The sequence below is a fragment of the Rhinoderma darwinii genome, chromosome 4 (assembly GCF_050947455.1).
Source record: "Rhinoderma darwinii isolate aRhiDar2 chromosome 4, aRhiDar2.hap1, whole genome shotgun sequence".
Classification (NCBI taxonomy): domain Eukaryota; kingdom Metazoa; phylum Chordata; class Amphibia; order Anura; family Rhinodermatidae; genus Rhinoderma; species Rhinoderma darwinii.
The window spans coordinates 221,227,410-221,243,708 of NC_134690.1; the positions used below are offsets into that span (position 1 = coordinate 221,227,410).

Sequence of the window (16,299 nt, forward strand, 5' to 3'; positions counted from 1 at the left end):
TGTGGATCAATTGTTCACAGTATGACACCTTCATACTTCAGTATCCTTTTCCTATTGAGGGGGGCTGCACCCTTCTTTCATATGCTACTTGAAAGTTACTGTTTGTAGTTTGTGCCACTGTTGTTGCAACTAGTTTTGGTTTCAGGGATCCAAGACATATCACACTTCTAATTTTTTCAGGTCTCAGGTATATTATGCTGCTCATATACTGGTCTGTCATGAACGACTGGGCCCAGGTTTGCACTTTTACCCTTTTACCATGTCTTCTGACGTAGTGTCTTTAACGTGGAACGTGAGAGGTCCTAGCGATCGCATTAAAAGAGCCCTTGTGTTTCGGTACTTACAAAAGCATGACTGTGATATTATATTCCTTTGGAGACCCACATGACGGATGACAGGCTCCGTCTTCTAAATAGACCCTGAATTGGTTGGTCGTACCATTCCACATTCACTAATTTGGCCAGGGGTGTCTCAATATTGATAAAACTTTCTATCCACTTTCACCTGGTAGATATGTCCTCAGGTCCGAGTATTAAATTTGTTCTGATACACTGCCTCCTTTATCATAAACCATTTCCCCTGATAGGGGTTTATGTTCCCCCCTCCCTTTTCCCTTGCCACTATTAATGACATCCTGTTGTTTATAACCAGCCACCAGTCTATGCCTATTATCTGGCTGGGTGATTTTAACTCAACCTGGGATAAACATTTAGACAAGTTCCCCCGACCTGGTCAAGATCCTGTATCTCTGGCTCCCTCCTCCCTTCACTCTCTCCTTTTAGAATTCAATATTACAGATACCTGGAGAACCATAAACCCTCTTACTTGACAATATTCTTGCTTTACTCCTCAACTTGAGGCTTTATCCCGTATTGACTTAATGCTAGTACACACTTCCCTCCTGATGGCTGTGGACTCTGCGGAGTACCTTTCCAGGTCTGTTTCGAATGACTTCCCTGGCCGTTTACATATTAGACTCCCAAATATATCTCGAAAAATTGCTGGCGATTGAACCCCATCGGGCTGAAAATTCTCCCCTCATCTGACTATTTCCAGGCTAAGTGGCGTCAGTTTTTTCTTGACAATGACGGCAGTGCTTCGCCTTTAGTTGTGTGGGACTCCTTCAAGGCATATGCACGTGGGGCACTTTCTGTGGAAATTAATGACTTGAAAAGAGGTTTGGCACATAACGAACTCCGGCCGCCAAAGCATCATTGGCCATTTGAACTCCAGTATATCAAGGATCCGACCGAGGATCATAAATCGGAATGGCTTTGCAAGGTCCATTTGTATCACACCTCTTTGAATAATAAGGCTCAGAAAAAATACTTATTTTCCAAGCAATCATATTACGAACACTGTGAAAAATGTGGTAACCTTTTAGCCTGTATAGCCAAGGGTGATAGGGAACCCCTGTGATATCACTGCTCGAGGTTCCAGATGGTACCCAGTCCTCTGACCCACAGGTAATTTTGTCCACCTTTCGCTCATATTATGAAACATTATATTCCTCACACATCTCTGCGTCCTTCACAGAGATAGCTGATTATCTAGAGCAGATATCCCTTCCCTCGCTATCGACTGCCCACAGGGAATATTTAGATGGCCCTATTACTGTACAGGAGACTTTGGAGTCCATGGCCTCCTTCCAGACATCTAAATCACGCGGTAGTGATGGCCCGCCTATTGAATTTTACAGGGCCCATGCTGATTTTTTTGTTACACGTCTCTTGGATGTTTACCAGGCGGCTTTGAACTCTGGAGAACTGCACAGTTCAATGAGGGAGGCGACTTTAGTAGTATTGGCTAAGCCGGGTAAAAACCTTACATTATGTGATTCCTAACGCCCCATCTCGCTTCTCGAGACTGACATTAAAATCATGGCGAAACTTCTGGCTAGTCAACTTGAAGAGGTTCTGTCACCACATTATAAGAGCCCTATCTTCTACATAATGTGATCGGCGCTGTAATGTAGTAATCTAGAAATTTAGAAAAACAATCAATTTTGACGGAGTTATGACCGATTTTTAGATTTATGCTAATTACTTAATAGACAACTGGGCATGTTTTTACTTTTTGACCAAGTGGGTGTTGTGGAGAGAAGTGTATGACGCTGACCAATCAGCGTCATACACTTCTCTACATTCTTTTATTCAGCACATAGTGATCTTGCTAGATCATGATGTGCAGTCACATACTCACACATTAACGTTACTGAAGTGTCCTGAGAGTTAATAGACATCGCTTCCAGCCAGGACGCGATGTCTATTCACAATCCCAACACTTCGGTAACGTTTGTGTGGGATTTACAGCACAGCAAGCGTAATCTCGCTAGATCACAATTTAACATACTGCATAGTGTGTTTTATACCACCTCTAGATTACATCGCTTTCGTCCTGATGAATGCCCTAAATGTGGACTTCCCTCGGGCTCCTTTTATCATTTGGTGCGGTCCTGCCCTAAGATAGCCAGGTTAGAACGATGAGATGGGGTCTCCTGTCCTGCTGTGCCCTAAGAGCGGTCTATTCACTCCTGACCCTGTAGAATATGACTCCCGTCATATCCATACATTTATTGTGGAGACATTATATTATGCCAAAAAGCTGTTAGCCAAAACTTGGTTGTCCTGTTGTGCACCTACGTTTGTAGAATGGCTGTCTCTAGTTGGTAGTATGTTACCTCACAAAAAAATGGTTATTCCAACATAGAAACTGTCTTTTCAAGTACACCAAAATTTTTGCTGCCACGGACGTGGCTCATATTTAATCCATGCCCAGTTGGCCCCTCTTACACTCCATGTATACATTTATACACTATGGGCCTCTACTTTCAACGTGGTATGGATATAAATCCTGATCTTCTGCTGAATATTACCTGAGAAGTTTCTGTTCTATTTTTTATGCATCTCTACATGTGGAAACTATTTGAGTTTTATTTAACTGGTTAACCCTTTGTATTATACATTAGGCAGTGATTGACTCTATACGCTGGATTTTAAATACTCAAGGAGTGTAAAATTACCAGATACCCTGCTCGCTTTATATTGTTTTGTATGACATTTCTTTACTTGATAACTTTTATTGCCCTAATTGATTGAACTTATGATTCTTCTGACACATTGCTGTATTGCACTACTGTGTTCTTTGTACTTGCAGTGGACCTGTTGTCTACATATCTCAATACTCTGTATTTACGTCGGATGTTTTACAATAAACTTTATTTGTGAATTAAAAAATAAACATTGGATTGGCAAAGCCCACAGCACATCAAGAAGTACAATGTGTGAAGCTGGGAATGTCCACAGTGTGTTCTGCAGGATGATACTCTCATTGGAACTTCTGAGTGTTGTGATATACAACAGCGAGCTCTTCCTAGATAATGAAATTCTTCACAGCGAATCCCTGTGACGTGATCGAGGGACATACCATATATGGGCAGACAGCTCATGGTCGGTCTGACCATATTCCGTGTTGTTAGAGTATACGGAGGTATGTCTTAACAACTGCCTGTGTACTATCAGTACGCAGGCTAATGTACTCGCATATAGCTATATGCCAGTACACTAAAGTTTAAAAATAAAAAAATTAAAACAACATAAAGTAATGTTACATTAAAAAAACTAAAAATTTTAAAAACTACCGGAGGTAGCTGAGGGCTTGGAGCACTGACTGGGGAACATTGTTTGCAGTCCCCAGACCGGCAATCGCCGGTATTCAATCACTACCATTACAATCCCTGCTGGAGTGAAAATGAGTTTTTTTTTTTATATCCTCTCACCATGAAAGTTTGGCGAGAGGAGATAAAAAAAACTAGTTGTTAGGCCCCCACTGCCACCGATCATCCCCCCGGGAAAAAAACAAGAAAATGGTGCATGCATGTGCTGTCAGTGAAAGGCAGATATTCTGCCTGTAAATAGAAACTGACCAGGGACCGTTATAATTGGTCCCTGATCATACGGGTCACTGTGATATACCTATCACAGTGACCATAGTCCTTTATTTACAAAATACAGCACAGGATTTGTGCTGTTTCCCTCCCTCCTCTCACTGTAGTCGATATGTGAGAGGATAGAGTGATACTACGTTCAAATCTTGTGCTGTATTGAACTGTGAAATACACCACATATTCGCCAGTGCTTGCAGATTACCCGTAATCTCAGATTTTTTTTTTTCTGATTATGCGGTTATAATAGCAGTTATTAGCTACGCTTTACCGTATGTTTTTTTTTGCTTTTGTGTTAGTGTTATGCATGTTTGTATGTATATCTATCTATATATATATATATATATATATATATATATATATATATATTTATTTATGTAGACGTATATTTTTTTTTAACAAATGTTTTTATTGTGATTTTCACCATAAACAATTATTTTACAATGAAACAGAAACATCAAAGCGACAAGGGCATTGTGATAATAACAACGATTGATACTATAGCAGAAGATGTAGCTAACCCTGTGCATAAAAATCAGAAGTATATGGGTGTCCGCCATGTCAGTAGCTAGGTAAGGAACAATGCCCCTATCAGTACAGTAAATCATAAGAAAGAAGATAATAAAATAACAGCAAATCAAAAATAAATCAGCACTTTGCTCAAGTGCAATATGAACACGTATGTATATATATATATATATATATATATATATAAAATAAAAATAGAAGTTAGTTAATTAGAAGAGCAAAAAAATTCATCGCAAAAAGTTCTCTGCAGAGCAGGCGTACGCCTTGCTGTGCTCCAGCATTTCAGGTAGTGTCAGGAGCAGGGCATAGTACCACTGTCCCTCCTGCAATGTGGGATCCTGCAGATTCTCCCCCCCCCCCCCCAAAAAAAAATTGCCATTTATAGCGACTCCAGGCATCGACACGGATGTCGCAAATATTACACCCTATGATTTTTTAAAATTTTTTCATAGGCGATCAGGTCCTGGAACTAATTGTCCAGCAGACAAATTTATATGGCAGGCAATTTGTGACCGAGAATCCCAGGTCTTGCTATGCCAGAGTATGGATTCCTACAACACTCTCTGAAATTAAACATTTTTTAGGAATTACCCTAAATATGGGGTTAGTAAATTATAGAGCACCCCGTGTTTGACTCCCCCGCACCTGGAGAATCCTGAGTGAGAGGATGTCAAAAGGCTCACTGAGCGCCACTTCTTCACCCCGTCCCTGCCACTGAGAATAAGCAATACCCCCAAAAGAGATGTTGAGATTGCAGTAAACATGGAAGGAGGAGGGATACCCGTTTTACGGCCCCATGTGCCCTTCAAATCCAGGCCTACACAACTTCCCCTGTTTTGAGACATATCACACCGTTTCTAATTATTAATTTTATATAACAATTGGGGAACACCAAAAAGGGTGCCCCCGGGTGATTATTTTTAGGGAGTCAATTTCATTTATTCATATCTTTTGCATAGTTTCTGGGCTTTCCAAGGGAGGGAGGGATTTTCATAGGGTAGTAGTAAAGTGCATTTATTTCAGACTGTAAAACGAATTTTACCCCTTTATGATTTTTTTCTATACAATTCTTGAACAATTAAATCCAGTACTTGATCACTCACAAATTAATTTCTATTTTACAGTTCTTGGATAATTAAATCCTGGACTTGATCACTCACAAATTAATATATATTTTTTCTTAACAGTTTATTGTGCAGGAGCCCACATCTGTCTATTCAGAACATGGACCCCCACAAGTGTTCTTGAAATAAATGTGAGCATTACATTTATTAGCAGATAAATCCAACACGTGTGGCCTATTTCAGCCCTGAATTAGTGGAAGTCGTGCATTTTAGAAAATGATTAAAAGAATAAATTGAGGATGTATTTCCTTTTTCTTATCACTATGTCCTGCCACATACAGCGGTTACATTCCTAATTCTGTACCGTGATATGGGCATTTTTGGAGGATCTCAAATAATCGAGCTGTTCCTTATCAATACACCATGGGCTTTGTTAAAGTTTTGTTTGTGTTTTTACTGGTCGTAGTACACCCAACAATTCTTCTGGAAATACTGACATCATTTTGGGGATTAGTGATCCTTTACTGTTTCTATAGATGGTTTTGGACACTGCCCCTTTATATATACTTTAACCGATTGGTTGTTTTGTGCACATAGCGGTTCCTACCTTGCCGGGCAGGGACCTGTTATGGTGTACCGCGTCACTTGGCACGTTCGTCCCTAATATAGGGATTGATGGAGCTAAAGAGATGTTGTAGAACCAGTCACAAAAATAAGGTGGTCATGACAGCCCTACAGGTGTTCTTCTATCTTGTAAACAAACTCGAGTTTGCCACATAGTTGGATATATTTTCCAAAATTTTTTGGAAGATATTTACCGTCACTCTAGTACAGTTTATTTTTTCCTCTCTGACTGGTTTTATATTAGAACAGAATGTTCTCCACAATGATATCATAATGGCACAGATGGGGGACTACTGATTCTTAGCAAGACACAGTCATAAGTACAGGCAAATACGTCTATAGCGACATGCATCTGTTATGAATACACGGCTTCACTTCTCTTCTGTATGCCGCACAAATTTATTAATGTGGCATATTTCTAACAAAATAACCTTTTAACAAATTTTTCCTCCATTTCATGTGGAAATGTAATAAGAATTTGAAGAAAACATGATATACCCATAGTGTCTAAAATAATACCCATTATTTCCACATTTAAACATTTTTTTGGTCAGCATGCTCACTACACCACTAGATGAATAACTTTAGAGGGTCTAGTTTTTAAAATGGGGTAAGTTCGGGCTGTTTTTTTTTTTATTCAGTCAGCTCAATGCCTCTAAATGCATGATATGGGGACTAGAATTGATTCAATTGTGCCCTGAAAGCAAAAGGGTGCTCCCTCTCTTTTTGGCCCAGCCACTCATCTAGTAAGCAGCTTGGGATATTTTTGAACACAGGAGAAACAGTGTGATAGATTTTGGGGTGTGTTTTGTCATTCTGATGTTTTCTTTACAAAGAAATCTGTCTTTAAAATGACAATGTGAAAAAAGTGAATTTTTTTTTTTTTCACCTGCTTTGCATGAATTCTTACAAAAAAACTGTGGGCTCAAAATACTTACAGCACCCCTTAATAAATACCTTAAAGAGGCTCTGTCACCACATTATAAGTGCCCTATCTTCTACATAATATGATCAGCGCTGTAATGTAGATTACAGCAGTGTTTTTTATTTAGGAAAACAATCTCGCGAGATCACGCTGTAAATGACAGTTTACAGCGTGATCTCGCGAGATTACGCTTGCTGTCCTGTAAGTCCCACACAAACGTTACCGAAGTGTCGGGATTGTGAATAGACATCATGTCCTGGCTGGAGGTGACGTCTATTAACTCTCAAGACACTTCAGTAACATTAATGTCTGAGTAAGTGACAGCACATAGTGAACAACGCAGAATCACTATGTGCTGAGTAAATGAATGGAGAGAAGTATATAACGCTGGTTGGTCAGTGTCATACACTTCTCTTTACAACGCCCACTTGGTCAAAAAGTAAAAACACGCCCAGTTGTCTATTAAGAAAGTCATTAGCATAAATTTAAAATAGGTCATAACTCTGTCAAAATTGATTGTTTTTCTAAATAAAAACACTGCTGTAATCCACAATACAGTGCCGATCACATTATGTAGAAGATAGGGCACTTATAATGTGATGACAGAGCCTCTTTAAGGCATGTAGTTTTCAAAATGGGGTAATTTGTGGGGGTTTCCATCATTCTGACACCTATGAGCCTCTGAAAACACGGCTTGGTGCAGGAAAACAAAATGTACTTCAAAATGTATAAAATTATTATTAAAGAGGACCTGTCACCACATTATAAGTGCCCTATCACCTACATACGGAGATCGGCGCTATAATGTAGGTGACAGCAGTGCTTTTTATTTAAAAAAACGATATGTTTTCACCACTTTATTAGCGATTTTAGATTTATGCTAATGAGTTGCTTAATGCCCAAGTGGGCATGTTTTTACTTTAGACCAAGTGGGCGTTGTACAGAGGAGTGTATGACGCTGACCAATCAGCGTCATGCACGCCACTCCATTCATTTACTCAGCGCATAGGGATCCTGCTAGATCCTTATGTGCCGTCTTATACTAACACATTAACAATACTGAAGTGTTTAGACAGTGAACAGACATTCCACGGGATGTCTATTCACAATCTCTGCACTTCGTTACTGTTTCTGTGGTAGTTACAGCAGAGGAAGCGTAATCTCGTTGTAACCTGTCATCTACAGCGTAATCTCGCGATATTATGCTTCCTCTGCTGTAACTACCATAGAAACAGTAACGACGCCCTGTACAACGTAAAAACACGCCCACTTGGGCATTAAGCAACTCATTAGCATAAATCTAAAATCGCTAATAAAGAGATGAAAACAGATTGTTTTTTTAAATAGCATTACTGTCACCTACATTATAGCGCCGATCTCCTTATGTAGGCGATAGGGCACTTATAATGTGGTGACAGGGTCTCTTTAAATTTGAAAGTCTTCTAAATTACTCAAAATTTATTTTATTTTTTTCAAAAGTGCTGCCAAAATAGATCAAAGAGATGGAAATATATATTTCATTCAAAACAATATACAGTATGTATGTACATATGTGACATATTGCAGTTCAAAATAGAGAAAAAGGAAATTTTTTTCAAAATTTCGTACATTTTTTTATTAATTTACGCACATCGTGTCAGTCTACTTTTACCACTACAATAAAGAACAACATGTGACAAAAAAAATGTCAGCATTACTTGGATATGTAAAACTATTGGATAATTATTCTCTAATAAAGTCAGACATATCAGATTTGAAAAATCTGGCATTAACCCTTTCATGACCAAGGGTCATTGATGCCCCTGTGTCCAGCTCAAATTTTCTATTTTTGATATGCACTTCTTTAAATGAGAATATCTTTGGAACTGCCTTTTACTTTGTTTTTTTTTTTGTTTTTTACAAGACTGATGAGGGTTTCATTTTCTAGATTAGTTTCATTAATTCAGTGTTTTTTATTTTTATTATGAGCAGACAAATCACAAAAAATTAAAGGAAAAACACTTTTTTGTAAATTATATATATATATATATATATATATATATACACACATACATACACACATACACTGTAGAGCTCTGTAACAATTAGTCCTCTTCTCTCTCCATCACCCTGGACAGTGACATTAGTGGCTTTGTTTAGGGGCGGTATCCCTGTCCAGTGCGATCTGACAACTGGGAATTCCGCTCCTAGACTCCGTTCAGGTGGCACTATTTACAGTGGGGGGTGTGATGCTATCTACAGCAGGGGGGTTGCTATCTACAGGAGGGATGGAAAGACGGCGGGGGCTCCCTCTAGGAGGGGAATCCTCAGCTGGAGGGGAATCCGATGCTGGAGGGAGCTTAGGTGGCTCTATCTACAGAGGGTTTTGTGGGAGTTGCGGGTGGCACTATCTATAGTGTGGGGTGTATTCTGGGGCTCTCAAAGCCCAGGGACACATGAAAGTGCAGTGCTGCTCACACTGAAGCAGCACTGCACTCCTTAAACCCCTTCCAGGCTGCTGACGTCTATACACGTGCTAACTGCACGGGGCATCAGCAGTTAGAACGTATATAGCCGTATGGCAGTCGTGAAGGGGTTAAGGTCCAAACAAGCTTGGTCATTAAAATAAAAGCCTCAATACATAAAATATGCACATATTCGGTATTGTCGCGACCGTAATAATCTGCACAACAAATTTATAGCGTCAAAAAAATAAAATATTAACTTTTTCACTTATTAATGTGAGGCACGAGGTGTTATGAATTGAATACCTCCATGTGTCTCACATTAATAGTTATTAACCCTATCATGTACTCACATATTAACCCAATGTCGTACATTATGAGCAACATGATGGGGTTAGGGCCTGTTCACATCAGCGTCGCCCTTCCGTTGAGGGGTTTCGTCTGAGGTTTCCGTCGGGTTAATCCCTCTACGAAAAGGCAAACAGATACCTTAGGTTCCCTTTGCATCACCATTGATCTCAATGGTGACGGAAACTTTGCTAAAGGTTTCCGTTTGTCATTGTTATGACAGGGTTCAGTTGTTTGTGACGGAATCAATAGTGTAGTCGACTGTGCTATTGATTCCGTCAAAAAAACTGAACCCTGAAGTCCCATTTTCAAAATAGACCCCAGGTAGTCTTTCTTCTGGAAACACATTGGGTCAAAGATAAGCACCCCTTGTTGAGAAGTAAGCACTTTTCAAATGTTTTCAAAGCTTCTATCTAGGCCTGGGTGAATTTGCCCAAAAATAAAATCTAGATTTTTTTTCAACACTTTGGGCTTTTTTCGATTTGAACCTTGATTTTCTTATTTTTTTCAGGTTTTTTTGCTGCTAGCGCAGAGCGGGCACTCTTGGGCGTGATCACGGTACATGTGAACAGGTTTCCTGGTATCCTAGTCTTTTAGGCTACCGTCACACGACAGTAAAAAGAAAATTCCACAGTGCCCACATAGTGACATAGTGCCACAGTGGGGAAGCAGACACAGAACGGGGCGGACCAGGCAGTGATGAGGTGGCGGGGCGGAGCTTCCTCCTGCAGCAAGGCGCCACTATAGAATCGATTCAACGATTCTGTTAAAAAACAATCGTGAGAGTCCTTGAGGGTGAATTAATCAGATTAATTTGATTAATCGCCCATCCCTACTTCTTTCTTTCGTAAATGTAGGGGACTGCCATTCTATTCCACACAGGTCTTGATTATACTATTCACGATTTTTTTGCTAACACAGTGGGTGGGCAGCTTATGACTGCTTTAATTGAACAGAAACTATTCACCAAATGCTCCTAATCTTGTTTTTTTTGCAGGTTACTTCCTGTTCTTTTAAGTTTAGACAGTTCTAATTTGATAACGAGGAGATTTTCATTGTGTACATGACTGTTTTCTAGCTCTCTTAGTTAGACCCTTGCAAACATCTTACACCAGGCTTTAATTTGTGATTGATCATCTTGACCTGGCGGATCTATGGAGAGTTTAGCATCTCACAGATAAGGATTTTCCCTTTTTTCACAGGTGCTCAACAACCACACTAGAGTTAATTACTGGTTGACCTCAACACTGAAAAAATCAGTTGTTAACACTAAAATTGTAAACACTGCAATATCTAATCATGGCCCTATGTAACTTGAAACTATATTAATGGATCCACAACATAAGGCATTCTGATGCCGTTTTTTAATCATATGCCCTTTCCTCTGTCAATCACCTTAGATGCCACGCTATTGGCCCGCAGCATCTAAGGGGTTCAGCAGGAGCCTGGCTGTGAATCAACGCTGGGTTCCCGCTCTAAAACGCATGGGCACAGCTTCTATGTCCATGCAATGCCATGATATACATGTACAGCATGGTGCCTCAATACAAGGCATTCCATGATATACATGTATGTATGGTGCAAAAAGGGGTTAGTGTTATGCAGTCTGTTGGCATTGCTTGCATTATGGAAGAATTAGATTTATACAAAGTTTTGCTTTGGTTATTGTCATACTTTTCTGGAAAGTAAAAACCATTAAAAACATGTTTAAACTTGATGGCATAATAGTAAATTTTGTCGCTAAACCAGATCTTAGTGCAGCCAGAGAAAGTGCTGTGTAGCTTATATCACTTTGGAGAACTCCCTCCCCTCCCCAGCAGCACCTCACCACAACTTGAAGTCTGCCTCACAGTTTGAGAAGCACTACTCTAAATAAGAGCTCAGCCTGGAGTTCAGGAAGGGAACAGACTGTGCTCTTGTTTAGAAATCATAACATTTCATACAAAGGTGTAAACTGCAAACTAACAATCAGAACTAGAATTTTAAATAAAATTAAAAAATGAAGAGCAATCTTAGGAATCTGCACCACATGGACTGGTCCTCCGGATGACCGACAAATAGAGCAATGGCTGGCTGACTAATGCAGTTGGCACCTTTACATACTAAACTAGATTAAGATTTTTTTTCTCAATTAAGTTCTCAGTCACTTTAAGCATTACTAAAAGGTTTAAAATTGCATACCTTCCTGGAGCTTCCCAGTTGACTAAAGGATTCAGACACTTCATCATAGTGTAATAATAATTTGTATAAAGAGTAGAAATATAAAAGATAGAGAAGCAATATGCTTACCTGTCGTAGCGTCCTTGCCACTAAACTTTCCAACACTGGTCCTCTGTCTTCATGTAGCAAATGTACTTCATCTAATATCAACAGTTTCACGAGCTGAGACAATGCCACATCACCAACGCTCTTTCTGGTAACAACATCCCATTTCTCTGGTGTAGTCACAAGCATCTGTGTGAATAAATTAAAGAATACCTATTTTTATACTCTGTTTAAAACCGGTATTAGTACACAATTGTTAGATTAATTCTTTTTAATATGTTGGTTCTCAAAATGAGTCAGGAGCAAGACAATTTCATCTGCTAGGGCAGGATTTCATTCTGAACCACAATGTTTTTCAATATAAAAGCTTAATTTGCCATTGTCAGAAAGGAACGGAGAGTGGTCCCAAGCTATGCCACCTTATTCATGGGAGATTTTGAAAACGTACACATTTGGGAAAAAATCTCTTATTCAAGTGCCATATGAATGTTATTTATCTCATTAACGGTGTTTGCGGTATGCAATACGTCAGTTGCACCATCCGTTACATTGATAAACTAACCAACACAGCTCGAATTGCAACAAAAAATGTATGTTTCACAGTATTTCCTAACACTGCACTTTGAAACTTTAGGGCAATTTTGGGTACTATACCATCATTCCCAGGGACCACATCGACACACATCAAGCCAATCTGTTTGAAGACCTCTGTTGTGTAAAGTCTATTGGATATATAGGCTAAATACCTTGGTCCCCTATGGATTGAACGAGATTATTGTTTTAAATGAAGTATAACTCCCGAACAACTAAAATGTACAAAATGAATACTATCATTGCTTCTGCATTCCCAATAAATTTGGCATCAGTATATTATTCACAGGATCAGCGTGTATATTTATATGGCTTTTATTTATACACTTTTTCCTATTCCTAAATGTGTATACATAACTTTTTTTATTATATGCATTCTGATGTTTTTTTTTTTATACTATAGTTTAACTCACTCTATTTCTCCTATGAATTGTATTCTATTTATGATAATGTATTGTTAGTCATGCATGGTTTTTGCATCATATTACCATACTCTGGACAATTTTTGTTGTTAGAGATAAGCTTTCATATGTGTAGAACGTGGCTATACATTTACTCAATATCAATGTAACGCATTTATTCACCAAGTTGTCTAATATATAACACGAACAACCTTCAGGATCATTCCCTATGCCTACAACTATGGACCAAGTTTTAAACTGCACTACTTCCACAACTCCCACCCGAATAAATAGAGCTCACATATACTCTACCTTTTTCTTTACACCTTAGCGGCTACATGTTCTAACACCGACGTAGCCATGATCTCCATATATGGATACTAACATATGCATCCACTTTCACCCGCCCCCTAGACTGGCCTGTAATCTCACCAATTTTCCATACTGCTCCTTTCTGATAACATTTTAAGTAGGTAGCATTTCTTTCTAACCTCAGTCATTATCAATTGGGCTAACTATTCCACTCGCCAATAACCCTTAAAGGGGTTGTCCACCTTCTGACAACTGATGACCTATCCACAGAGCCCGGAAGCAGTTTGCTCCGTACATAGCATAGCGGCCGTACTGCAGAACTGCAGGTCTGCTCCTATTCACTTGAATAGGAGCAGAGCGGCAGTACTGCAGCTCGGCCGCTTTTCCGTGGCCGAAGCGATCTGCTTCCGGCTTGTACGTCCGGTGCACGGAGGCATCGGACCAGCCGATTTGTTCAGGGCCCGGGTGTCGGACCTTCACAGATCACGCACTGATGACCAATCCGGTGGATAGGTCATTAGTTGTCAGAAGTTGGAAAACCCCTTTAAAGTATGTAAATACAACCTCCACCGAACAATTAATCCTTCAACCCAGATTCCCTGTGGCCCCATAATCATTACGCCATAGAGAATCTGTTTACGAGTCTCCAAGGGAATGGTATCATGAACAGGGCTTTCCCCTGCTTTTACCCTTACGGCTCCCATAGCTAGCCTCAACAACTATGGCAACAAGACTTAGGCAACTTGCATTTAGCACAGAATAAATGCCCCCAAAGGCTAGAAAAATGTATTCATTAAGCTCCATAGTTCCTTAGAATATGGATCCAGCTCCATGCTAGCATTCCTTGATCACTATGGCAACTTTCTCAAAATACACGAAAACCGTCTCTATCACTACTCGGGACGGACATTCTCCCATGTTATCGTTTTTTGTATGAACTCTTTATGCATCACAATTATTTTTTCTCTATAGACTGGTTTTAAAGTAAGAGCATTTAAGTTTACTGTATCCTTTCACCCTATTACTGTGTTCCTGGACTCTTAATGCTTCCTTACTGTCTGACCCTCTAGTTCTACAGGAACTCAAGCAGACGCTTGAAGAATTTTTTGCGACCAACTTGACGGAGGGATTTAGTCCATGTTCGGTTTTGGAAGCTCATAGATGTGTCATCTGGGGGGTACTCGTGAAAAATGGTTCTTGCCTTAAAAGAGAACGGGCCTGCAAAACTGCTACCCTCCTTGTGCAAATTCATGAGTTGGAGATCTCACATGAACGTGCACCCACAGATGATATACGTGTAGCTTTGACGCAAGCCTGGGACTCCCTACATACACTTTTACTTGGTAAGGCCAAGACGACTCCGACCAAATGTCGTCGACATTTCTACGAATATGGGAATAAATGCAGTAAATTGTTAGCGAGAGCATTTGCGAGCGCAAAGAGCTTCTTCTACTTACGTCCTGAGCATTAAAAATACAGACAACATACAATGCCATTTCTCGGAAGATATTGCTAAGGCTTTCAAATCCTATTATTCGTCATTATACTCCACGTATTTCTCAAATCCGTACACTACTAGTTCAGATTTTCGCAACAAAGTTAGATCCTACATTCTTGAATCAGGTATTCCTTCGATCCCGGACTCTGACCTGGAGTCGCTGGAAGCCTCTATCCGCACGATGAACACCCCAAAAAAAATAAAAAAAAATAAAAAACCACAATGTGATCAAAAAGTCGCATGTACCCGGAAATAGTACCGATAAAAACTACAACCCGTCCCGCAAAAAACAAGCCCTTACACAGCTTTTTTTACTAAATAAAAAAGTTATGGCTCTCAGAATATGGTGACACAGAAAATAAATAATTTTATAAAAAAGTGATTTTATTGTGCAAACGCTGCAAAACATAAAGAAACTATATACATATGGTATCGCCGTAATCGTATCGACCTGCAAATAAAGTAAAATGGTCATTTATGGCGCACGGTGAACGATGCAAAAAAATAAACTAGAAAACATTGTCAGAATTGCTAGTTTTTGGTCACCCGGCAGAAAAATGGTACCAATAAAAACTACAGATTGTCCCGTAACAAATAAGCCCTCACACAGCTCCGGTGAAGAAAAAATAAAGAAGTTTTGGCTCTCAGACTATGGCAAAGCAAAATGTGCAGTGTGTTCAAAAAGCGGATAAGATCGGGCGCCATTTCTCAGTGTGACACCGGCCACATATCTATGAATTATTTATTTACCGCATTATTATACCCTCTTATTATGCCCTGATGTTCTCTGCACAGATTACATACGCCCCCACATTATAAACAAACACCAGTGAAACCCCAAACAGAACTATTAACAAGCAAAATCTGCGCTCCAAAAGCAAAATGGCGATCCCTCCCTTCTGATCCCTGCAGCGTACCCAAACAGCAGTTTGTGCCCACATATATGGCATCGCCATACACGGGAGAATCCGCTTAACGTTTTATGAGGTGTTTGTCTTCAGTGGCACAAACTGGGCACAACATATTATGCACTAAAATGGCATATCAGTGGAAAATTGCAATATTCACTTTGAACTATCCGCTGTGCATTAACCCCTTTGCGCAGTATGACTTGATTGCACGTCATGGTGCGGGGGTTGATGTATGGAGCCTGTAAAAATAACAATATACTGCAATACATTAGTATTGCAGTATATTGTACCAGCGATCCAATGATCGCTGGTTCAAGTCCCCTAAGGGGACCAATAAAATGTGTAGAAGAATTAAACTTATTAGTAGTGAGAAAAAGAAAAACTTTTCCCATTTTTCCTCTAAAGTAATGTAAAAAAATAAACAAAATTGGTATCGCTACGTCCG

The 16,299-nt window shown here is 39.6% G+C and overlaps 1 protein-coding gene across 4 annotated transcripts in view; it reads right to left on the reverse strand.

Annotated features, from left to right (window-relative positions):
• Positions 1 to 16,299, reverse strand: part of ASCC3 (activating signal cointegrator 1 complex subunit 3) — a 630,293-nt gene that overhangs the window by 371,123 nt on the left and 242,871 nt on the right. For all 4 annotated transcript variants that reach the window (XM_075862208.1, XM_075862206.1, XM_075862205.1 and 1 more), the window contains one exon: positions 12,166 to 12,330. In XM_075862208.1, the coding sequence (XP_075718323.1) occupies positions 12,166 to 12,330 (165 nt within the window). The remainder of the gene's footprint in view (positions 1 to 12,165; positions 12,331 to 16,299) is intronic.